Here is a 27507-nt window from a genome sequence, read left to right on the forward strand (position 1 = left end):
TTATAGCTATGAGATAGATTCTCCGAGCTGTTTACACCAAATCGTCATCGCTGGTAGAAAACACCTAACTAGTTACCAAACCAGAAAATTCTTAGAAAAGTTGCTTCTTATAAAAAAATGAACTAAATTCAGTTTTAAAAAAAAAAAAAGCCAAAGAAAATACACAGCTGGAGTGGGCAGAACATTCTCCACACTACCTACAGTACCACGCTGTCTAACCCATTATCTCATCAGAAAGTGTGCTGTCTAATCCTATATTTCCCCTGCTGGCTCCCTGTCCAAATCTCTTGTGAAATCTCAAACCCCCCTGCTTCCCTGCAGCACAGTTACTTTCCCTCGGGGGTTTCAATGGTCCTGTCACTTTCACTAGCAGCAGTGGCCAAATTGATGCCCCCAAAGATAAAGGTTAGATCTGAAGTGTCTCCTGGATCTTATTTCTTCACTCTGACTTGCCAAAACCTCCAGAACTAACCCCAAGTACAAACACTTGCACTGCCTGCTGGATATCTGATGCATAACAGGTCATTGTAATACATGTAGCCCATCTCATTCTAGTAGTTCAATTTATTTCCAAACTGGTGCAGTTTGTGTGGCGCCAACAATACCTAGCTACATTTGTGATCAACAGACCTGATGCACAGTACTGGCCCATGTCTCTGTGAGATCATTTGCTCTCTGTGCAGGATATATTGTTGTAATCTGTACCAAAAAACTAACTTGGCAGTATTCACCCATAACTGTGTTTCAGTTGTCGATCACGTTATTAATAAACCTCAATATACATATATATATATATATATATATATATATATATATATATATATATATATATATATATATATATATATATATATATACTACCGGTCAAAAGTTTTAGAACACCTCTATTTTTCCAGTTTTTATTGAAATTTACGCAGTTTAATGTCTCAATGTACTCTGAAATTAAAGCATAGAACAAATAAACAACTGGAGATAAAAAAGAAATCATGGAATCGTTTTGTTTAACAAAATTTAATCTAAATTTTTGACTCATCAAAGTAGCCACCTTTTGCAGATATAACAGCCGAACACACTCGTTGCATTCTTTCTACAATGGAAATCAAATATTGTTCGGAAAGTTCTTCCCAACACTGTTGCAGAAGTTCCCACAAATGTGTTGCACTTGTAGGTTGCTTTGCTTTCACCCTTCTGTCCAGTTCATCCCAAACCAGCTCGATGGGGTTTAAGTCTGGAGACTGTTCTGGCCATTCCATGATTTTTAGCCTACCGTCTTGTTCTTTTCTTCTAAGGTAGTTCTGACATAGCCTGGAGGTATGTTTTGGGTCATTATCTTGCTGTAGGATGAACCCCTGGCCAACTAGGCGTATACCAGAGGGTATTGCATGGCGCTGCAAAATGATGTGGTAGCAGTTTTGGTTCAGGGTGCCACTCACTCTGTGCAAGTCGCCGACTATGGATCCAGCAAAAGAGCCCCAGACCATCACGCTTCCTCTCCATGTTTGACAGTTGGTGTCACACACCGAGGAACAATCCTTTCGCCTACTCGACGGCGTACAAAAACCCTGCGTAATGAACCGAAGATTCAAATTTTGATTTATCGGTCCATAAGACCTTCATCCAGTCTTCAGTAGTCCACTGGCGGTGCTTCATGGCCCAGGCAAGCCTCTTTTTCTTATTTTGCCATCTTAGCAATGGCTTTCTTACTGCCACTCGACCTGTCAAACCTGCAGCTCGAAGTCTTCTCTTCACAGTTGAAACTGAGACTTGCTTACTTCGACCAGTGTTAAGCTGTGCTTGAAACTGTTGTCCTGTGAGCCGCCTATCACGCAAGCTGTTGACTCTCAGAAACTTGTCTTCTGATTCTGTTGTGGCTTTGGGTCTGCCAGACCTCTTCCTGTCAGAGTTTCCTCCAGTTTCCAAGTGCCTTTTGATGGTGTAGGAAACTGTACTCACTGACACCTTGGCTTTCTTTGCAATTTCTCTAAAGGAAAGACCTACACTTTTAAGGGTTATAATGGTCTGTCTGTCTTCCTTTGTTAATTGCCTTTTTCTCGCCATTATGAGAGCAATATACTACTTCCTGCAGTACAATACTGTCCAAATAATGCTTAAGAGGGTGTAGTAACACAGTCTGTTCCAACACTGCTTTTATACAGACAGAGGGTTTGTAAGTAATCAACAAAAGTTGGGACACCTGTAGGAATTGTTAGCATCAACTTTCAAGGCTTAATTTACTTCCATTGCTGCAGAACAGCTGTAAGTTGTTAACCCCTTACTTGTTCCCTGAAAAAGGCCTTTTTGTATAACTCTGAAATGTACATTATTTTTCAGTTTTTGGTAACCTAAACTTTTTTTTTAACCTCTGGCAGTTTACCACTTACCTTTGTACCATTTCAGGTTATTCACTGGACTTCACTGAAAATTGGGGTGTTCTAAAACTTTTGACCGGTAGTGTATATATTTAACCAGTCTGCTTGTTCAGCCTGAATTTCGTTTTAATCTGAAAACTTACTGTAAGAATACAACCTCCCCCAGCTCAGTCCTACAATCTCGATTGGACTTCATTAGACCTCAGTAAGGTCTTTGGCCCCACCAGCACAATGAATAATAACCACACAAGGTTAAGGAATGTTTGCTTCATTCACTCATTCATTCACACAAACATATTCATTCATCCAAACACAGGCACTCATATTGTTTACTTTTGTTTTTAACCATTCATTAAGATACAGAATCTATCTCGATTAGCAATGTGATGATGACTCACCCCTCAGCACAGACTGCACACATGGCACACAGCATGAGCCAGAGCCCTCGAGGCCAGTGAAACATCTTTTTATGATTTACACTGATAAAAACCTCAATACTGGCTTATGACAAACTGAAGACAAGAGCTTTTAGGACACAGAGAAAATGAAGCAGGAGAGATGGAGACAGCAGCATGGCAAGACAGGTCCAGAGTAAGCTGGCTGAGAGGAAATCAATAAACTAAAGTCCAGGGAGAGCAAACGTGTAGGTATAAGAGGCGACTGCAGGGCGAGAGAGCAACAGAACAGAGAAAGAGAGACAGGTACTGAAAGAGCGACGGAGGACGGCATGAAAAAGGGGAATATCAAAAGAGGAAGTAAGAAACAGATACACAGTAACTGTCTTCACTGATGTATGAAGTCTTCTCTAAGCGGTATCAACAGGTTTGACTAGGTGAGCTCACACCAGGACTACTAGCATGTGCAGGAAAAGCAGTCAGTGTTGGGGTTAGGAAACGGGAGGTTGGCTGTGCCTGCATTTTGGTCCATTGCTATACAAAGGGGGGGCAATTGTATCCCATGACAGAGCTTTGATCCTGGCACAGAGCTCTCTGCTAACTTCATAATTAAAATTAGACATCTCTTTTTGGCAACATTTCCCCCGGAGATGAATACAGCTGGCCACGTCAGGATTCCGATTAGCGTCTTCCTGTGGAGGGAGATTAATTACCCAGCATTTGGACTGGAGCAGATATCTAAGAACGCCTAAACACCAGCCTGTCCACCCAGCACTGCACTGGAGAAAGCGCCTGCACTACATACAACTGGACTCGCATTCAATCTGTTTATAAAGCATAATTAAACTTACCATTAGTGCAGATTAACTGTAGTTCAAATTTGCTTGCCAGTGAAGTGATATGATGGCTGGAGAGTAAACTGAGGCCCTTTGCTTGCTAGCCCTACCCTGCTGAGCAGCCACACACAGCAGCAGGTCATTAACAACAATATGGGAAAACATAGAATAATAAAAACACAGCCATTTGAACAATTAAAGTCACACCTAAATGGGCAATTCCTAAACATCCCATAATTGCGCATTGTTTCCTCCCACAAATCATTCTCAGAGAAGATGAGAGCAGCAGTGGAAGCAGCATAAGAGCATCTCTGACCCCCCATCAGACCCCCCTCAGAGATCCCGAGCCTTCTTGTGCATGCGCGCTCAGTGATATAGGAAAAACAGCAGTCAATTTCCCACAATTCCCATTCCACTTCCACAGCATTATCATGAGCTGTATATCATCACTGGAATAGGCTGTTTCCAATTACCCTTTACACCAGCAGTTCTCTAGATGACTAGGATATTAGAATGATTTCACACACCGACTAGGGATCATTACAAGTACATAATAGTGTTCTGCAAAATGTGAAGCAATGTTACTGTGATGTGAGCAGCAGTAATTGACTCCCCCTAAAAAAATAGAAATAATTACCAATAGTACAGGCTTGCAGAGGCTCTGGCTACTGTATTTGTTGCATGTGTTTTCCTGTGGTCAATTACAGCAAGCAGGTTTAAACACGTTGAAAAGGGTTAAACAATCACTCTGGATGGTGAAGGGACTCAGTGGAGGAAGTAGGGTGTAGAAAAGTGCAGGCTGGGAATTGTTCTGACATCATCTATTCCTGACGCTTTTTCTGTTTGACCTGTCTCTCTAATTTTAAAAGGTGTAATTTCCAGCATACAGCTGAAGAGCATGAGAATGTACCTAAAGGGTATCTATAACAAATACTGAAAGAGATCTAGTATCAGATAACCTTTTCATATTCAGTGCTGCTGAGATATTCATTTTGGAATCTACCTTGAATTTATTAAAATCCAAAGACAGAATGACCCGGTGAATCGCACTGTTCCAAATGATGCCACGTTGCAGATGCAGAGCTTGATCTAAGAAAAGGAATTCAGATGTTTACTTGAGTTTTAAACATACCTTGTTTTGTATACACAATCCAAACAAGATGGGACAGGATACTGCACTGTTGAAGTAATGTGTTTCTAGTAAGCACTGCAGGGTTTTCTGTAACACTGGTCCTGCTGGTTCCCTTGACTGCGCTCGCTGTGTTGGTTAATGACAGCCACAGCAGTATAAAGACCTCTTACTCCTGAATCCCAACGGAAGCTCATGATGACTGTGTTTCATTCCACTAACGATGAGCTTAATGCATGCAATCGCCAACAACCACCTGTGAGTAAGACACTACACAGAGAGAGTGAGATGCACACACACACACACACACACACACAGACTGTACACACACAAACACACACACAGACTGTACACACACACACACACACACACACAGACTGTACACACACAAACACACACACAAACACACACACAGACACACACACACACAGACTGTACACACACACACACACACACACACACACAGACTGTACACACACAAACACACACACAGACTGTACACACACACACACACACACACACACAGACACACACACAGACTGTACACACACAAACACACACACAGACTGTACACACACACTCACACACACACACACACAGACTGTACACACACACACAGACTGTACACACACAAACACACACACAGACTGTACACACACACACACACACAGACTGTACACACACAAACACACACACAGACTGTACACACACACACACAGACTGTACACACACACACACACAGACTGTACACACACACACACAGACACACACACACACAGACTGTATACACACACACACACACACAAAGACTGTACACACACACACAGACTGTGCACACACACACACAGACTGTACACACACACAGACACACACACACACACACAGACTGTACACACACACACACACACAGACTGTACACACACACACACACAGACTGTACACACACAGGCAAATTCTTATTCCTCTGGAATTTTGCTTATTATATTATTCTCAAACTAGCCAATTTCCAAAACGAAATGTCCCTGTTTTTATTATTATTATTTTTTATTTTGTACCCTAAAAAAGTGATGTGGAAGATCCTCGCTACTAGTTATTCTTTTCACATTTTCCTATACCTATTTACAAAATAGCCCTCAAGCGCTAGTATAATCTGTTCAACAGCACAATGAATGCACCATTTTTTCCACTAACAATAATCAGTGCAAATTCTGCCAAGCTACACCTACTCAGTAAATAAATGCATAAATTATGCATGGAATAAAACAAAAAAAAAACAGGTAATTGATCATTTGCATGAAATTGTTTAATTGCAGTTGCTGCTCATGTTTTAGTCAGTGTCTAATGCTGTATGGATGTTTGGATGTTCTGTCAATTGTCTGTTCCTTCCCCTTGAAAACAAGATATGTCACCTCAAAGATCTGTCCTGGTTTGCTACATTAAAAACAATTAACTAAAAATGTAATACATTCACTCCACAGCTGTGGAAAAACAAACAAGCAAAATCCTAAAAAGACACACTGCAGGTGTTTTCAGTCTGGATTCCCAAGCATCTAGTGCTAGACAAGCCACTCCTCATACACATATATTGAATAACAGTAAAAATGTGTGATTGCTCCTGTGCACACATAAATATTTAAACAACCAAAGCATTAAAAAGCATGAGCAGAATGCAATACAGGTTGCCACTGCATTCAATACACAACACCCCTATACAATACTTTCACTGTGTCTGTCTGAAACACACATCCCCTGGAAAGAAGATCCAACACATTGAGACATGCACAGTAAATCAGGTGTATGAGTCATTTGGATAATTTGCTACTTGCAGCCAGCATTTTTCCACTCTCAAGATTGTGTTTGTACCTAGATAGTGGCCAAAAAGCACGCACATGGCAATGCAATACTGTGGCCTGCAGGTGACAGCCAATGCCTTCAGTATGACCCCCTCTGGAGTTCCAGGTTTGTTCCACTAGCTCACCTCAAACCAATTTGTTTTCCAGATCTCTAGATTAAATAGAATATCCTAACTGTGTATGTTTTGCAGATTCACGCGCAGTGCTTATTTCAATTGATTTCTTAAAATTACAGTTAACGAATGGTGTTGAAATAGATTTACTGACAGAGCATTGACAATGTAGGTAGGCAGACAGATACATAGTTCAGAAAGAGAGACACCCTGGAGGGCAGGAGGCTAAATCCACAGAATTTGGGATTCACCTGTTGAGGTTTCACCCTGGAACTAACACACTGCACCAACCACTGTCAAAAATGATGATACAGGGATGTACAGATCTCTTTTATTGTTAAATTCCAATAAATAAATAACACTAGACATGAAAGTACTCTCCTAAGCTCCCTGAACACACGTGGCGTGTGAGGTAAGGGGCAGGTTTTGGAGAAGGGGGTGAAGAAACCTCCAGATCCCACCCCCAGTGCTTCCCAGCTGGAGGAGAAAGATCCCAGGTGTAAACTAGCAGCAACAGAATAAAAAAAAAAGACTTCAAACAAAACACAATACAGTGAAATAAAAAGCCCAGAGCTGTTTATCTCAAAGAACCGTGGTTTGTTTTGTTTGATTTTTCCTTCAAAGCACCCCCCCCCCCCCCTCTCAATTTTTCATTAATATTGAATCACCTTTTGCAATTGATTTATATTTGATAATGTTTAGGTTTTTCTTCCAGCTCCCTGCTTACCTTTGGAGGGTCTTCGCTGTTTGGTGTGCAAGGACAGGGTGCCCACCACTGCTCCCATGCTTATGCCCGCTGTCAGGTTCACCTGCCCAGGTGTGTTTCTTTGTGAGCCTTGGTCCCGGCTTCTCACTCTCAGTTCTGGGCCCAAACTGGGAGCTGCTACCCTGAATAATTATCTTCTCACTCTCTATTTATTTCTGTGTTTGCATGAGCATTCAGTTATCTCTCTCTCTCTCTCTCTCTCTCTCTCTCTCTCTCTCTCTCACACACACACACACATACACACACAGCACCTGCCTGCCTCCCTGCCTCCTTGCCTCCTTCCCTCCCTCCCTCCCTCCCTCTCGACCCTGCTGCTATGTTATTATTCACAACGAGAAGCTGTCAACGCTCCAGTACTGGTGCAGATTCCCCAGGACACTGAAAGGCTGACTGAAGGATCAGAACCTTTTGTTGGAACAAAGCTGACTCACACATGCAAACCACACTAAACTACATTACACAGCCTAGCTCCCCACCACACACACACACAGCACCCCCTTTGCATACTAAAACACCCATCCTGTCTGCATGCATGATTAGCTACCATATAGATCTGAATGTGTGTGAGCGAGTAGTTGAAAGTGTGAACTGTAACGTGTGATGTGTGTGTTTCATGTATTTACATGTTTTTTGCGAGTATTAGAGATATGTCAACATTTTTCTTAAATCTGAATTGTATATGCTACAGTCATTCTCTCAAGCCAGGCATTCGTTCAACAACAAATTCATAATGATATTGAAAGTAAATCCAAACCAAAGACTGGTTTGGCAATGAGGCTAAATGAGACGGACTGCCCCTGATATAAAGATATTATTAAGTAACTTAGGGGTTCAAGGTGAGGACTGCAATCCAAGAGATCTGAATTCTGAATCTTAATTAAGATCCAGGCTTGTTGGAAACAGCTTATGAGTGGCATAGAGACTTTAGATCCCAAGTTCAACTGTCAACACTGACATAACATCAAAGAGTAGGAGTTCATTTTAATCTCTGGTCCCAGATTATAACACAGAGAGGTGATCAACAGTACAGGGAATCATATAGGAGATATTGAGGCAACAAGAGTTACTCCAGTCTATGTTTTTGGATCCACCTGTGCATCTGTGAATTATTTACCGAAACCTAATAATTAGTAGGCCATTATTGAATAATACGTCTATTAAACCAGCAGTGAAAGGGCCCTTCCGGATGGCAGCCACCGACAGCAAAAGCTATTCTGGGACTGGGTTAAAAATATGTATACACTACCGGTCAAAAGTTTTAGAACACCCCCATTTTTCCAGTTTTTAATGAAATTTAAGCAGTTCAAGTCCAGTGAATAACTTGAAATGGTACAAAGGTAAGCGGTAAACTGCCAGAGGCTAAAAAAAAAAGTTTAGGTTACCAAAAACTGAAAAATAATGTACATTTCATAGTTATACAAAAAGGCCTTTTTCAGGGAACAAGTAATGGGTTAACAACTTACAGCTGTTCTGCAGCAACGGAAGTAAATTAAGCCTTGAAAGTTGATGCTAACAATTCCTACAGGTGTCCCAACTTTTGTTGATTACTTACAAACCCTCTGTCTGTATAAAAGCAGTGTTGGAACAGACTGTGTTACTACACCCTCTTAAGCATTATTTGGACAGTATTGTACTGCAGGAAGTAGTATATTGCTCTCATAATGGCGAGAAAAAGGCAATTAACAAAGGAAGACAGACAGACCATTATAACCCTTAAAAGTGTAGGTCTTTCCTTTAGAGAAATTGCAAAGAAAGCCAAGGTGTCAGTGAGTACAGTTTCCTACACCATCAAAAGGCACTTGGAAACTGGAGGAAACTCTGACAGGAAGAGGTCTGGCAGACCCAAAGCCACAACATAAGTTTCTGAGAGTCAACAGCTTGCGTGATAGGCGGCTCACAGGACAACAGTTTCAAGCACAGCTTAACACTGGTCGAAGTAAGCAAGTCTCAGTTTCAACTGTGAAGAGAAGACTTCGAGCTGCAGGTTTGACAGGTTGAGTGGCAGTAAGAAAGCCATTGCTAAGATGGCAAAATAAGAAAAAGAGGCTTGCCTGGGCCATGAAGCACCGCCAGTGGACTACTGAAGACTGGAAGAAGGTCTTATGGACCGATGAATCAAAATTTGAAATTTTCGGTTCATTACGCAGGGTTTTTGTACGCCGTCGAGTAGGCGAAAGGATGGTTCCTCGGTGTGTGACACCAACTGTCAAACATGGAGGAGGAAGCGTGATGGTCTGGGGCTCTTTTGCTGGATCCATAGTCGGCGACTTGCACAGAGTGAGTGGCACCCTGAACCAAAACTGCTACCACAGCATTTTGCAGCGCCATGAAATACCCTCTGGTAATCGCCTAGTTGGTCAGGGGTTCATCCTACAGCAAGATAATGACCCAAAACATACCTCCAGGCTATGTCAGAACTACCTTAGAAGAAAAGAACAAGATGGTAGGCTAAAAATCATGGAATGGCCAGAACAGTCTCCAGACTTAAACCCCATCAAGCTGGTTTGGGATGAACTGGACAGAAGGGTAAAAGCAAAGCAACCTACAAGTGCAACACATTTGTGGGAACTTCTGCAACAGTGTTGGGAAGAACTTTCCGAACAATATTTGATTTCCATTGTAGAAAGAATGCCACGAGTGTGTTCGGCTGTTATATCTGCAAAAGGTGGCTACTTTGATGAGTCAAAAATTTAGATTAAATTTTGTTAAACAAAACGATTCCATGATTTCTTTTTTATCTCCAGTTGTTTATTTGTCCTATGCTTTAATTTCAGAGTACATTGAGACATTAAACTGCGTAAATTTCAATAAAAACTGGAAAAATGGAGGTGTTCTAAAACTTTTGACCGGTAGTGTATATATTTTTTCCAATCTACATATCATTTTTTTTAAGTTACATACGCACTATGGGCGTGTTATTGATTACTTATTTTTTTTGGAAATATCTTTAAATATTGTAAAATAAGCAGTTTGTAAAGATGATGGACAGCTTTGTGGTTTGGTGGATGGAGTGGTTTTGTTGGTGTGTGGTGAGGCAGTGATTTATTCCGTACCAATCTGATGCTGAGCTTGTTCAAGACCAATTTAACTCAGTCTTGCTTGCTGTAGCTCCATACTGCATGAAGGATTTTGTTGGAGATTTATAATGATAATTTAAATCTCTCCTACAGCTATAACCACTCCACAGGTAGGCATATACAACATTTAAAACAGTATCAAAAACACTGGCATTTTATTTTGCAAGAAAGGGATACGTTTACAACAAGAAGCAACAACAGCAAGCACATGTTATTGGGCGCTTGTTATTTAATGGCGATTGAACCAGAATGCCACATTTATAACGCAGCCCTGTGTGTTGCAGTCTGTATATTCACATCAAGGTCGGAGGGTTGCCACCTGTCTCTGTTTATCCTGGATCATCCCGGTTTTGAGGAAGCTGTCCCAGGATTTCAACATGCCTTCCCGGAACACTAAATGATATTTACTCGTATGCTTCCAATCTGCTAAATTCAGCCCACGTTAGATATATCAAGTTACAGTACAATATTACAGGTCCCATATTAACTGGTTGTCAATACTATAGTAGTGATATTATCAATGATACCCATTGGATGAATACTGTATATGATTTTTACCACCTCAGAGGTAGCAACCCTACAAGGTAAAGATTTCAATCCTATAAGATTTAAAATTGATATATTTGTATACTGTATATATAACACAAACCTTTGTCAAGAAAATCACCTTCTTAATCTCATGTCAGATTTGTAAGTAGGTACATTTATTTATTTATAAAGTGCGTTTCATACTGCAGTATCTCAAAGCGCTTTACAAGTCAATAAAAACAAGTTACAATAAAAAAATGAATCGAAACAACAATAAATCAAAAACATCGATATTAGCAGAGAAATTAAAAGAGAAGAAAGAACACATTTAAAAATGTGTATAAAAAGTGAGTTTTCAATCGTGATTTAAAAATATAAAGTGTCTCAGCATCTCTAATGTCAGATGGTAGTTTATTCCACAATCCGGGGGGGTACTGTAACTGAAAGCTCTTTCTCCTTTGTAGATTCAGCCCTTGAGCACCAATTACTTTGTTAATGTCTCTAATAAGAAAGCACGATAAAGCAGCTGGAACCTGATCTCTTATGAAAGAGGGGAAACGAATTCCAATGAGGTAGTACACTAGTACTGGGGATCTGAGAGCCAGCCAATCCAATACAGTATAAAAAACCCCATAAATGGACTTGTTTTAATCTCCTTCACACAGCCCCAGGCTGCCATTCACAGCAGAAGCCAATCCTCTTATCTCAACATGTGCCGAGCTTGTGTGCCGTTTCTAAATTCACTACAGGTTTGAAGTAAAGGACTGCCGGATTCGAATGATCTAACCCAGCAAGCAATGAGGAAATAACCCATCGAGTTTCAAATTAATTACGAACATGTCATATCTGTTCCATCTTTGAGGGTCATGCTTTTAACAGAGAGCAAACAAAAAAATAGACTTACAATAGACTTCAACCCCAAGGCCTGCCATGATGCACTGGGCCTGCTGCTAATTTAATTCAGAGACCTAGATTTATGACCCTTGAACTCCCATTGAGAATCAATTTTTAAGAATTTCACAATGAATGTCATACTTCACCTCTTAACCTCCAATAACATGTCAGCTAAAATGCCATCAATCTGAACCTGCATTTCGCACACTGTTATTCACAGATTATTAATGATATGCTGCATAATGAAGTCGATTCCTGATGCTGGGGAAGTTGGGGGAACACACTGGTTGAAATAATGATTGAAGCCTCTTTTTCAGCCAAAATAATTTTGGTGTGTGCAATATTTGCTTTCATACAATTAACATTGATTTGTGCTGCTTTTGCTCGAGAAAACAGATGGTAAAAAAAAAAAGCTTTGTTCTTTTTTTTATTAAGCGTCTTGGGATCGTCACATACAAATGTATTGTGGTACTACAGTACAGTATACACGGTTTACTGCTCAGTTCATGCAATAAAACAGTCATGAAATCCAGTGATTGCACACCACTTTCAGCATCAGAAGTTCAGGAATAACCAACACGCAGTGACTTAACGGAACTGCTAAAACCACTAAAGCAAACCAATGGAAATACAGTGCACTGTAACCCGTCAGATTGGATGGCTGATCAGAACACTAGGAAATAGTCCAGCCTCCCCCATCTGATTCCAAAGAGTGACACACTTTTTCTAGCGGTTCATGAGGTCACCCAAATCCCTCCCTCGCAATTCATGCAAGAGCATTGAACAGAGCCAATAACTCAATGAAGGCAAGCTTTGAATGTGTGAGCAAGCAGGTTTTAGGCACAGCCTTCAAAGATGAAGTGGTTCTGGGACACCTGTCGTTGACAGTGGTATTTGATACCATCGGACAGATTGATGTAATGCATGTTAATTTAAACACTATCTCAATCCAAAGAAACCGCCCTAAAGTTGAGTTGAATTACCTTTTATTGTCACTCTCCTATAAGATATTATACTATTCATCTGTCCTTCTATATGCCAACACTTCCCTCCTTTCCGGTTAACCGTTAACACAATTCGGTTTTCTTTCATCGTGGCTCTTTTAAAAACTTCCAGTGCACTAGGCCTTCACCTCTGGGAGTCTGTAGCAGTCTAACCCTTCACGTTATAGACCTCATTAACACACCACACCACCTTTCATTAGCACTAAAATGTAAAACCAGAACCATACCCCTGTATTTATCCCCAGGTCTATCTCAGGGCACCTAGCATCTAGCGGGTGACAGGCAGAAACCAACATGCAAATGAACCGTGGCAGGATCGTACAATGATCCAATTAGCGAAGAGGATAGATTCAGGTTGTTTTATTCTAGTGTCAGTGTCCCTCTGGGATTCTAGGGCAGTTATCTTTCATCAGCAAAACGAATTACCTGCCATCACGCCGGGAGAGAAGGGCTGGGTACAGGACCAGACTCTAAAACCACCACGCACCAGATTAATAAACTGCTGTTCAGGCTTTATTTATGTGTGCTGCAGGGTTTGAAAATAATGTGGACCACTGAATATACAGTAGAGGGTAAAGAAAAGCCTGCCAAATGCACTTTACTTGTGACCTAAAACAAATTGTGTGTGTTTAACCAAAATTAAGATCATGCCTGTGGTAAAGACTTAGTAGAGAACTACCAAAAGTAACTGTCCTCATCCTGTTACAAAATGTGTGAAGGCATAGAATTGTGGGGGCATAATAATTATTTTTTAAAGTAAGTGCAATAAGAAAAATTATTAAAAAGTACATTGACAGTAGAGCCAGCACTGGGCTTTTTTTATCATCATCACGCTGTATTTGTATTTAGACAAAGGGTCAGTGAGAGTAAATTCCTTCCCAATTCATGCCACACCAAAACATTGCAATTATTGTGGCTGTTGCCTCAGCCAACTCAATGCGTACTGCATTAGTATGATGTCCTGTAATGAATGAACCATTCCTGGCAGCACTATTAATCACACTATTCATGCTCAGGAAACTCAGCTTCATTAATTAGCAATAACATTATATTTTACTGCAAAACAGCCAGCTGGACGTGAGCACAAAGCCAGCACAAAACTCCCTGTGGGAGAGCACAGTGTTTCTCTCTGTCTAGCACCTATTCTTCTTTCCTCTGTCGTTCAAACATTTTAAAATGCTCACTGCAAATGTACATGATGTAAAAAATGTATACTGAAGTCCAGTGAAATCTTAGGATGAATGAAGTTCAATGGCACTACAGAGGCGCTACAATGGCAATGCATCACGAATGTGTTTCTGAGAATGGTGGAAACAGGATGCATGAAGTGCTAAAATATCCCCTCAGCAAGTTTCCCCTTTTTGTTTCTTAAATACTTGGTTTTCCAATGTGAAAAAAGAGAAGTCACTTAGAAGCTCCGAGCATTGCACAGTAATCGGCAGTGACGTTTTTTGTAAAAACATCAATCAAGTAACATATGGTTTCTGTACCAAGGGGCAAAAGAAGGGCAGCTATGATGTTAGAATCCTTTGTTAGAATGGGCCAGCAGGAACATTTTCATAGTTTACCTATTCTAAAAACTAATACACACTGATAAGCAATTTAAACAAAAAATGATATCCAGCGTGTCACCATAACAGGTGCAATTTCAATTTGGCAAAGGTATAGTGCCTTGAAGCTTTGAATGAAATGCTGTTACAAAACAAGGGATTTTAATTTTGAACAGCGCTGGTGCGAAGGCATCTTTAATATTCAGCGTAGTTCCAGACTGAACTCCCCTTGGCAGCTGTTTGAAGTGTCTGATCCACTGTTACTGTCTGAATCCTTGTATTTCTGTGTTTAAACAGATATTACACAGGAAGTGACAGGGTGAACTTCAAAGCATTTCTCATGTGTCTTGTTTTAGAATGGCAGGGGAGGAATATACATACCAGGAATTGGATTTATTGAAAATTTAGAACTGTCTATCTGCATGACACCTACACCAACGGCTTCAGCAGCACTCAACAGACCTCTGATTTACAGTCCTGTGGTTTAATAGTGTAAGGTTAGCAGTGTAAGGTTTGAGATGAGCGGTGGAATGTGCCCAGGACTGACCCGCTTGGCAGGCCTAAGTCAGCGTGTCAACCCAGAATGCCAGAGAAGCTATAAACTGGCACAGGGACTCTGAAAAGGTGGCAAGAACAGTGGCACGCTTTAATAATTCAAAAGCCTTCCAGGATAGAAATGAATGAGAGCATGGAGAATCTGTTTGTTTTATTAAAAGAAAAGAGGAAAGCGACACAAATTAATAGAGCAGCTGGGATTGAACTGCTTCAGTGCTCTTCACACAATTTCAAAGCACTGTGCCAGCCAATATCAGCTGCACCAGAATGCAACTTCTACACAAGACCAGCTACAGCTGAATGTCACTGTGTGGCTAATTCAATTGGAGACGGACAGCTGGAATTGGACACAAGCTGGGCACTGGGGCTTGCAGAAAATTCAGCTGGATTATTTCAGACTTTCCATTTACTGTAAACCCTTTGCAATTACTCTGGTTCAATCTGCATTGCATTCATGCCTTCGTTTAACTTGTTTGTGCTCCATCGCTAATATTTACAGAGTTTCATTTTGAGTTTCATTAAAATTGCTAATTGTTAACTGTAAAAATGCTGTCTCCTGATGGCACATGTTGTATTCGAAACCCAACAGTGCCACCCGTGATCATATTTAGTAAATGCAAGTTCTTTGATTGTGACGTGTGCAATCTACCACACCTTTTAGAGTGCAGTTGCAGTGAGCCCAGGTATGAAATATTCCATGGATTATAGTTAAAGTGATGTAAAACCAGCAGTTTGACAACACTAACCCAGCTATCAATGCAGTTGACTGGCAGTTGTTTTCCTGTACACTGATCTACAGTACATTTGTCACAGGGCCTGATAGAAGTGATTATATGACTAATCTATCCTTTCATGCTCTTGCTGTTTTTATATCTGTATGAGCAGCTAAAGTCAGTTTTTAGTGCAAATCACGCAGTGCACTGTCAGGGAGCCCACCTCCTGGAATAGCACCCCTGACAAGTCAACTTCAGCAGCACAGCTGTTTTCACCCTTAATATATATATGCATTTTAATGTTTGCAGGTTTCTGTAAGCTTTGCCTTACAGTACATTCAATCAGATCTGTTATCTAGATTGGCACCAGGATTGAATTAGTGTTCAAATTCAAGAACTACGAGAGGCTAGACCATGAAAAAAAGGTACAGTAGCATTTATTTTTTTGCACATGAAATGTTATAAAATAATAACCATGTTTTAAAAAGTCACATCACAGCAACAGTCAGACACATTTGAACCCAAGTTCAGACACAATAGAAGAATGCCAGTGCCTCATCAGTGGACTCCAGGAGAGTGACTGGGGAAAGCAAGATTAAACCTCTACGACCCTGACACTGCACCGGGTGGCAGCAGCGATTTCTCACGGCGAGGCACCGTGCCAGCCTGCCAGACACTCGCTAATCTAATTCAGCATCGTTTGTTTTAGGTTGTAGTTATTTATTTGGCAGGGTAGGACAGAGCCTGAGGGATTACAAAATAATCACTTCTAGACTCCAGTGCATGTTCCAGTAATTGATCTTACTGCTCACAATCTCCTCTGATAAGACTCGCTCATTCTCCCCCTCACTGCCTTTCCTGCTTTATCCTCTATTTTTTATGCCGTCCCCTCTTCTCTCCTTCAGCCTCTCTTTCTTGCTCTTTCTCTGAACATTTTTTACATTGTTCACTTAGAGAATGCCTTTAAGAACAATGCTTGCATTGCATGATGACACTTGTCATTGTTAACTGGATGAACATTAGAGTTCTGCAAAAACAAAGCAGTCAAAGGAATTTGAATGGAAATTGGATGTTAAAGACTATCAATACAGCAAGAGATGGACAATTGAATTTCTACTTCACTTGTACTATTTTGACTATTCAAAATAAGCTTCCTTCCTCTCTCAGCCCATTATTATAATTTAATTAAAATCGGTTCTAATCCGTTTATACGCATGACGATATACATCAAATAAATTCACATGGTTTACAAAATTAAAAAAACAGCACCCTGTAAACTATACCCTTGCGCTTTCACTGCTATTAACATGCAAGACTCCTTCAGTGATCCATGAAATACCAATCAGCAATGAATACTAAAACACAAAACATCACAGAATTTAAGTAGCTTGGTGAATACTGTGATGGAATTAAGAATAAGGTAGCAGGACTGACGCAGGTGTCTGGAGAGATGATGAAGAGTATCTCAGTCCAGGGCATGCAGGAGGGAACAAAGCGGCCACGAGGGAAGTGGGCAGCGGCATCTCGGTGAAGATCTCATTCAGCAGCCCCTCCGCTGGCTTTGTCTGCCACAGCTGTAGCCATGGGGAGTTAGTATGCGTGGAAATAGCAGAGTGTGGAGAAATGAAACAGCGATCACTGGAGGGTGAGGCACAACTGCGAGAGCACAATGAGTGCTGTCAAGGGCTATCAGTGTTGTGCAGAAGGGTATGGCACAGTGTTGTGTGCAGCACAAGGGAGGAGGCACAATCAGTGCTGTGCATTTTTTAGCAAGTGTAAACACATGATTGGCTAAGACAGAATGAGGGCTATTGTCTGGGCTCCCTCTAATACAGCAGCCCTGCAGGTGTAGCCCAAACTAGGACAAAACTAAATGCCTGGGAATTGTGGAATTGTGGTTTCAGACTAGGCCTTAATCCCTAGTCTGAAACCACAATTCCCTGTGCAATGGTTTTAAACTGCAGGATACCTGCCCTCTGGTGCTGACCTTACTATTCCCCTGCACTGTGAATGCAGTTGGTTGAGCAGTGGGGTGTGACAGCTTGGGTGCAGGCAGGCGGTATGGAAGTCTGCCATGACGCTGTGTAACTCATTCAAGGCGATGCTAATCAATGCCTTTTTAATGGGATAAATGCTTTGCACTAATTCGCAGCTGAGGCTCACAGTACAGTGTTTCAATGTAGTTCAATTGAAACCATGCAGACTATTGAGCCAGGAGCTTGTTGGTTGCTGATTGGTTTTGGACAGGTATATATAGGTATATATAATGCAAATGGTTGTAGGTTACAGGGTTAAAAGCATTGCATTGAAAGTGTATTAAATTAATACAAATAGCTCAGCCACTATAGAATGAACTCATTTTTCTTCATCAAGTCAAATGAAACCTGCTGAACAATACCTTAACATATTGAATGACATGCCGCTTTCTAGTTTTCTATATACCTAACGAAAAACTGACAGAAAGTGAAAAATGTGACATTTCTAAATCTAACATGAAATACTGTACTACTATCATGGCTTCTGGTAGACTTTGGCAATGTCATTTTGTAGTTTATTTGATTACATGATGTTAAGTAAAATATCTAAATTATATTCATATAGTTTATTTTTATTTTTTTTAACTATGTCTCAATATTAAAATTCTAGGTGATGCAAAGCTTTTGGTCACAGCTGTAGCATCATGAAAATCAGGAGTTCAGTCTGCATAAATTATTTAATTTTGTCACAGTGTTTTATTAGTTTGTCAAAGAAAAATAAACTATAATAATAAATACATATCCTCCTATGAGCGCTGGCCTGTGCTAGCTGGAAGCAGCTTCACAGAACAGTGATTTCAGCAGCTGCTCTGTTTCCTCACATGACGACACCGCTCACAATTTTCAATTATTAGGCTCAATCTGTGTGTTGAAAGATGGAACTTTTCCAGGTGAGTAATTAAGTTTTACTCGCGAGGAGAGTAGCGGTTCCAAAGAGACAGAGTGAGAGACAGAGCGTTACTATACCCCAGGTGTGTGGGGTAGAAACTGAGCTTTTCAGTTTCCTCTGTACTTCCCCCCCAAAAATGTTCATCTCCTCTATGTCTCCTTTTATTGCCACTGTAGAGTTAATGCAGTGGGAATTAGACTGGCTGCCCCAGGAAAAGTGTAATTTGTAGAAGGCTCTGAGCCATGGGCACTGATGAATCTCCTGCAGTCCGCCCCATGCCAGGGGACTGATTTATTTAACTTCTGAAGTCTATGACTTCTGTTTAATGTTAAAAATGAAGTCCCTTGATTCTCCATCACTTGTCAGATAGACATGTTTATTAATCCCAAAAGCAATTGTTAAATTTGCAGTCTTTTTTTATCATAATGTGTGAAGCTAAAACACTGCAGCATTAGAATGGAACGCGAATTTGATTAATGAGTCGCCTTGAATATGGGCCGAGGAAAGGAGAGCTTCATCTCTTCATTCATGCGAGTTCAAGAGCTCTTTACAACTGTACACAATCAACCCCTTTCCATTGTGCATGCACAAGGATTATTTGTAACTCTTAATCAAGGCTGTGAACTTCCACACTGTCCAGATATAATGTTAGTTGTTCTTAAACTACAGTTAATTAAATCGACCCTGTCACAGTCAACCACCCTTGGATTCATGAATTCACACACATTTTGCAGTGCATTTTGCCTTTTTCTATTCTTCTTGTGGTGTGTGCATTATCTAATATTTAAATGTCATTTGTGCAGTGGGGGCTGGGCATTCCAAGGTTAAGACAAACCTCACATGACATCACTATGGTTCATTATGGAGAAGATCTGTGTATTCTACAGGTTCCACTGTATTGAACAGACTCCACTGCATTGGTTGGATTTGATAACTCGGATCACTTCCATTGTCTCCATCATGATTACACTGAGTATGACAATGTGTGTGAGCTTTACACTGAATACATCCGTAGAACGCTTACAGGTCATGTCGGCACGGGTAGGTGACAGCTGTCTGCATGAACCACAAAAAGACCTCCCAGATCTAAATGACAGACCTTTAAATATATAATGTGTCATTCCTGAGACAGCACACAGGTCTTTTTAAATCCACTGTAACTAATGCATGCCTTCATTGATCAGTGCAAACTGGCACATCGTATGCAGGAGGCTTTGTATATTATAACACCTATAACTGTCACAAAGTAATGAATAGCCTACCTTTATATGTCAATGACCTCATCACCAGAAGCTGGAAACAATGCCCCCATGCACCATATATACACTTTATAATGCAGAAATACCACATTGACACCATCCACATTACAGGATAAAACCATCCCCAATCTCTGGTAATTCCCAGTACAATAGGTTGGGTATCATTGCTTTAAAAGCAGAAGCAGCCTTTCTCAGACAAATTGTGTTAGCTGCCTCTGTCATTCTTTCCTTTGTGTGAGTCACTGGTAGCCTCTGTCTAAATGTGAAGAGTAGTATGGCTAAGCAACTTTGTTCCAAACAGCATCTGACAATCTGTTCTTCCAGCTCAGCCATTAGATACAATTACACTAAGTTTTATTTCGGGTCATTCCCCACATGATGTGTGGACTGGTTGAGTTCCTTCAGGTGGGAGAAAGTGCACCCAATAGAGTTATCAACACCTTCCCTGGCATGCTAAGGCCTCAAGCTGGGCCACAGATTCAAAACAACTGTGATGGAAAACTAGTCTGCAACCCTTGTCAGCACTTTGTGATGTAGATCACCTGAACCTTATCCAATTCCAGCGTTAACGTGTAAACTCAATCCCACTCTTGAGCCCCATTAAGCACGCAATTAGAAGTAATCAATTTGACCTTTAATGTGGTTATGTGCCTTGTATAGAAACCAGGTTAGGTGCTGTATAGGTGGCGACAGGTTTGCAGAAGGCATGAACTTGAACATGTTGGTGCTGGTTGAGTTGCAACATGCTTTATTAACCATTCATTGAGATCTGAATGAACCAGCTTTCAGAGGGAGGAGAACAGAGGACAATCATTGGAACAGCATTGTGTATGTTCAGAATGGTATCCACTGAAGAATGAGAAATAGAGCAGACCGAGGAAGAACATACTGTGCTTGTTTTGAACTCAAAATCTGAATCACTCACAGGCAGTGAATGAGAGGTTTCGGAAAATAGCAGACTGCTTCTGGGAAAAAAGATAATCCACTTTGCATGACGAAGGAGCTACCACATAAACAGGATCCAACATCTCCCACATTCATCAATCCCCATCTCCCACATTCACACACTGACTCCACACCTGTAAACAAATACACTCAAACACAAGGGTGCACACACAAAATATGCACAATACACAGAAAGCTCCCTCATGCACTCTCACAGGTACACCCCCTCCCACACACATACACAATATACAATAATATGCTAATTTTACAATAAGCATATAAGTATACACAAATACAAACAAAGTAATGCACCTGTCGCATAAAACGCAAACAAATCACAAATTACAAACAGCAAATTGATATTTATGTACTAGACAAAATAATCCACCTGCACTTTCTTTTACTCACTCAAACTCATAAGACATCTATGCAAAACACTCACAGTCACTTAAATACACAAAACCCTAATAATGCTTGAGCTCAGAAATAAAATGAAAAAAATATATACATAAATAAATCGAGTAAGGAAACCCTACCTTTGCGAAAGCCCACTTGTTTGGTTTGCATGGAAAACGTTCCCATCACCACTCCCATCTCCAGGCTGGAGTATGTGCGTATCTCCGTCTCTCAGACTAAAATACTCTTTTTGCTTCTCGCTCTTTATACTAGATTAGCGTCGTGTAGTGTATTGTAGTGTACTGTAGTATAGAACAGTGTGGTGTGTAGCGTAGTTCCACGTCTGTCTCACCCAAAACACGGACCAGCAAAAAGCTTCTCTCTTTCTCTATCGTGGGGGACTGGGAGAGCTCAGCGTCTGCAATGCGAGAGGGTCTCTGGAAAAAAAAAAAAGATTCCCGAAGACAGCGAAAGAGAGAGGGAGAGAGAGAGGCGGGGACTCTGTACTTCCAAACCGATACTCTGCGTGATTCTGCACATACACCAGCGCGATCAGTCCTGCTGTTATCACAGAGCATTCAGCTTGCTCACAACCGGGCTAAGAAGGGGCTCCGCGGGAGGTTGAGCTCGGTGTGCGTTGGGATGAGGACTTGCTTTTAATGCGTTAATTAAATGTAACACCGGGGAAAGCTAGTTAGCCGAGCAGTGTACTTCTCCACTGTGGTTTTATTCTACAGAAGGATGAAACAGTAAGGAAATAGCACGTATATCTCTCAATAGACCCGCTGAGTTGCTGCATCTCGTTTACAGCGATGTCCTTTAGTTTAGTGGAAGGAAAGTTGTTGCGACTGTTTGTGAATAATCCAGCATAGTTTATCCAGGTGCAATTTTGACCTGGAGGAACAGTAGTAGCAAGTGAGTCATATTAAGATATTATACCATTTACCCAATTAGGTTATTTTTAAATTCACCTTCACCAGCATACTTCTAATTCCAGCCGCTGGTGAGCCAGTGAGAGCGAGCTGGGGATTTGAACCCATGTTGCCTGGTTTCAGCAACATATTGATGTTTACAGCAATTCCATTCACTTCGAATTGCAGACAACAATCCACAGGCCTTAGAATCTCACAGTAAAGACATTTTAAAAGGTGTTGTTCTGTTATTGACCCTGCATAATCAGCTCTTCAGGATTGCTTTAACTGTCTTCCTCCTTGAGGGGAATTCATACAATCACCATCACTGGTGTACCCTGCTCCAAGATGGTGCTTTGTGATTTTCTGAGCTGGTGCTAAAAAAAAAAAAAAATGTACATTACAAATCCCTTTTCTGTTCTTAAGTCAGCTGTTTATTGTGTAATCTTAAATGAATATGCATGCTGGAGTCTGTGTTATGTACCAGCTGTGTGCCCAGTAGGAGGCCAGTAAAAATGTGTTCAACCAGCTTAGCATAGGGTTGAACCAGTAGAATTCCAGCAACCTATCCAGTTCGAACCAGGACAGACAGGTCTGAGATTAATAGTGAGCAGTGGCTGGAGGAAGAAGGGTGGTGCTGGAGCAATGTGGAGAGGCTACTTCACAGGTCAATGAAACTATATTATAAGAAACTATAGTAAAGTTAGCTCCTTTATGACACACAGCTATATATGTATACACACACACACACACACACACACACACACACACATTGGCATACCATACCATTATTATTTGTACAGTCTTAGATGATTATTTTTTTATTGATTGTAGGGCATTTAGAACACTGCCTCCTAGCCTCCCTTATCCAGGCAATACTCTGACCTCAGGGGGATGAAGCAAAATGCATAACGAATTCAATACTTTCATTACTCATTTACTCAAGTTGAACTACTGACACTACTGAAATGGAAATGAAATCGTTTGACATGCCGGGATGGAAGATGTGGTGTGCTTTTAAGCTAATGGAGGTGTGGGTAGATAGCTCAGTTATCCCCACAGCCGAGGCTGAGTGTGACGTTTGAGAAGTACTGCAGTCCGGTATACGTGTTGTTAGGGTTGAGGGAAGAGAAAGACCGTTCCCTGATCTGATAAGGATAATTTGTCTTCCCCCACAATCTCGTCTGCCCCAGAACCTGAGGATTTATGGAGTTTTTAAACGGGGGGTATTTAGCGATAATTAACGCTCGTAAAACCCCAATCTTTCATCCGGCTGAACTTTCATACATCAATCGAAACAATAGCTCAGAAACGAAACGCTGCACCACATTTCGTGAATAATGCAGAGCCTGGAGACTGGAATTATTTCAACAGGACGACTGTTGATATATATAAATGAGGAATTAATTAGAGCTCTTAATTTTTAATGATGTGTTTAAACATCATTAAAAATTAACAGCTCTAATTTATTCATCATTTTATATATATATATATATATATTAGACACCCCATCTAGTCGGTAAGCCTCAAATTTCCCACTGTGCTAAGGAGCCAGCACTCCAGCATGGTGCTTTTCTAAATAAATAAATACATTAAAAAAAGAAGAATTTCAAAAATGAAAACTGAAAATAAAGGTTCTTGGCTTTACAATACAGAGATACGCAGTACACTCTCACCAGCCTTGCTCAGTGTGCCACCACCCTGAAAAAAGAAATTACTGCAATATGCCCTGGTAAAAGAATGGCAAAGTGTAGTTATAAAGCAATGTGAGGGCATGGTAACCCTAAAGCACAGACATGGTTTAAGCCATGGTAAGGCATGGTATAAGCATGGGCAAAGCATGGCAAACTAAAACATAATCAGTATTTTTTAAACACACGTCAACAGGAGCTAGGCTTTACTTTATTCATACTGATGTGCACGAGCCATATTAAACATCTGGAATCGGTGAAGCCATCAATTGACAGTAATCCGCGTGACACATGATTTCCTTGATTTCAGTGCAGATTGGGTCTGGAATTGCAGTGTGTGTATATAATGCAGTTTGACTGGCTAGTAAGTGTACATTATTAGATAGCAAGAGAATGTAATCTGCAGTTGCTGCACAATGTGTTATAGTGATCCCAATGCAATCCAAGTGCTGCTAATGGTAGTAACGGGGCAACTAAAGTGCAGCCAATCTGTACCCTGCTGTCATTTGTTCCAGTTCAGTGCACACAGAGAAATGGCTCTGCGTGTAACTGACATGATGCCTGCTTAACACACAGCACTGACACCTGGTGTTCATTAATGGCAGTACACCACTGTAAGCTTTACTGTAGCAGTACCTGTTGTGTATACTGAACAGCACAAACAGGAAGCTCTTACAATGCGGCAGCTCTGAGAGGCCTGGGAGTCAGAATGTGTTTTAATTTCAAAACAATATGATATTACATTATATTAAATCACAGCATACTGTTGAGAAGGACATACTATCATATGTTATAGGCAACTACAGTGTTTAATGACAGCTAGTATTTTATATAGGAGGAGGCCCCAAAGAATAATAGTGGAACAATACCAAATCAATATTTGATATGAAACCATAAAATACCATTTATGTTTGCAATGTGATACTGCACGAAATATTGTACCGTATGAAGCAAAAAAACAAAGCATATGTGTCATCACTGCTGTAGGGATTGGCTGCCTTCTAGTGGTTTCAATATGAAATCACACTCGAGTTCAGTGGAAGACCTCAATGTTGTTCCAAAAACACAAGACTCATGAATTACTACACAGTAACTACAGTAAGCACGGGTTCCAAAGAATCCTAATTATATCAGCCCTGGTGTTCAAGAGTCTGTATAAAAGCAAATTATATTGGTTCTAAATAAATAAATAAATAAATAAATAAATACGGGTCAATGTCACCACCTGTAGATCGGTCGTCTTTTGGGACATCTCCCTTATTAACCAACACAGTGGATTACAAGCAGTGCTTCGCCTACTGTGATAAACCTTTACTAACAGCGAACTGATGAAGGGCTTTGCATACTTCGTTAATGATATACCGAGGGACTTATTCACAACGCTCAAGCTCTGTTCAAGTATGTTTTCGGGTGTAGTTTTAAAATACTGTGTAGTTTCATAAATGTGATGCTTATTTTGTTTATTAAAAAATACTTTTAAAAACATTTTTATTGTGAATTACAAACTGTGAGTAACACCCAGTGAATCCTTGCAGGGGCTCCACAAGTAGGATTTCTTCACATTGCTTCATAGTGTAGCTTACAAACTATATTAAATATGGCTGTTTAGTGTTTGATGTAGGTACACCTCTATCAGATTAGTAGTTCAGAAATTCTGTGCAGATAGATGGAGTTTTAAAACCAGCAGAGGCCTCTGTCACTGCAGAAAACTAATATAAGCGTAAAATTATGTGTTTTGCTTAATATGAACTTCTAGTGTAGCTCCTTTCATAGGAGGTTTAATAGCAATCATCTTTCCCTAATGTCAGTGGCGATCTCTTCCCAGAAGAGGGCAGTCTTGTGCAGTTTGTGCACACATGCAGCTCTCCCTGTAACAATCTGGAATCTCCAAACTAGTACGTTTCCTGGACTGATCAGTGGATATTATATTGAATACTTAAACACTTGTGATACCAGTTAAATTGGTAAATTACAGTTTGTTATTTGAAGAGAGAATGTCTGTTCAGGGTAACCAAGATATTTAGGGAGTAAGGGGTCTGAGTAGTGAGGTAAAACTGGCAATTAACACCCAAGCTATTAACACACTCCGTAGCAATTAACAGCCAGTGGCTGTGCATTTCTTCACCTGTCCCAGTACTTTGAGATGTATAGCGCTATGATCTGTCTGCACCACATTTACTAAAACATCTGCTCTGTTCTTACCTTGACCTGGTATTGCATTTGAAATATATTTTTGTCCACAGAAGAAATTAAATATTAAACAGTGAAACAAAAAAGAAAAAAACAAGCAAATGAAAAAAAGAGAAAAAACCATGTTGCACCAAAAAATGCAGTGAAAGATGGACCTTTGAAATACAGTATACCATGATAAAAGCCTAGCAGGTGTAGTGGATGCTTTAAAGAAAAGATCATTATGTCAAATCAATGAAAAAACCATAGTCAAAGCCGTACTAAATTACAGTACGAATATACCAAGATATCTTTCAGAATGGGACTGACTGGCAGCACAGAAGGCTGAAGTCCATTGTTTGTCTCTCTGCAGGCCAGGACTGTCAGCAGAGTCTGTCTGTCACAGGCTGTGCTTGACTCCTGATTACTGTATAGCAGCTCTTTAGCCATGCAATGCCAGCACTGCACTAGTAATACTGCTGGGCTATCATATTTCATTTCTGGAGGGCTACACTGTTTAACTTTTGACCCCCCTGCACAGGCAAAATTCACAGCCCAGCGAACAGACTCTTTCATTCCATCTGGCTTGATGGAGCTGAAGCAATATCCGCTCCCTGGTCTGGAGTGGGCAAAGTGTAACAATAATCGTAAGCTGAGAGGACTCTGCCCAGCTCACAGCACTGTCCAGACAGAAACACATGGAGAGGACTACTGACCACCAACTAAAAACGCTCTGTAGTTCTCAAAAAAGTTCTGTAGTTCAAGTGTGGTTGCTATTTAGAATGGGACTGACTGGCAGCTCTTTGAGATAATTTCTTTGCAATTTGGAAAACTTCTGGGTAGTTTTAATGTAGTCAATAACATATCAATAGTTACAATGTCAGAGAGAGACACTGCTTCCTTTACCATGGCTGTATCGCTGTATTCAGTTACCACCGGCACATCTAAGTGGAGGAGAGGCACTGGAGCTTTTAATGCCAGGGCATAGTGAAGTGGACCTGCTCCAATTCACGGCTGTGTTGGAGTTCCTAATGTAGGCATGATTAAAGAGCCCCAGACAGCCAGGGGGCTGCCAGCAAGCCAGGGGCTGAGAGTAGGAAGATTAAAGAAGCTTTGATCAGCTCTCCCTGAGGGAATCAGCTGCAGGCCTTTGAGAACTCCCGTGGATCCACTCCAGTATACAGAGCTGCAATGATCAGGGAGGGGTGTATAGTATGGTCTGGCTGACATAGCTCACATTTAGAAAATAACTTTTTTATGGCATAAGTAAAGAACCAAAAAAAGATTATCAGCATAACAAAAAAGTGGGACCAGTTTATTAATAAAGCTAATAAGAAAATGTATTTTGACACTTCTTTAAACTTTTTGTGCAGCAAGTACTGTACCCTACATGTCATGTTATTGCTGCAAACAGACATGACTTGTATTT

At 40.7% G+C, this 27507-nt stretch overlaps 1 protein-coding gene across 3 annotated transcripts in view; it reads right to left on the reverse strand.

The window, feature by feature from the left end:
• The window catches only part of LOC117431744 (Kv channel-interacting protein 1), an 83925-nt gene that overhangs the window by 42415 nt on the left and 14003 nt on the right, over positions 1 to 27507 (reverse strand). The window contains exon 1 of one of the 3 annotated variants that reach the window (XM_034053046.3): positions 21448 to 21821. The exons of 1 other annotated variant lie outside the window; for it this stretch is intronic. In XM_034053046.3, the coding sequence (XP_033908937.2) occupies positions 21448 to 21505 (58 nt within the window). In that variant the 5' untranslated portion in view covers positions 21506 to 21821. Of the gene's footprint in view, positions 1 to 7422; positions 7648 to 21447; positions 21822 to 27507 lie in introns of those variants that run through there. One more of the 3 variants, XM_034927130.2, reaches the window with a different exon arrangement.

Source organism: Acipenser ruthenus, chromosome 22, assembly GCF_902713425.1.
Source record: "Acipenser ruthenus chromosome 22, fAciRut3.2 maternal haplotype, whole genome shotgun sequence".
Lineage (NCBI taxonomy): Eukaryota > Metazoa > Chordata > Actinopteri > Acipenseriformes > Acipenseridae > Acipenser > Acipenser ruthenus.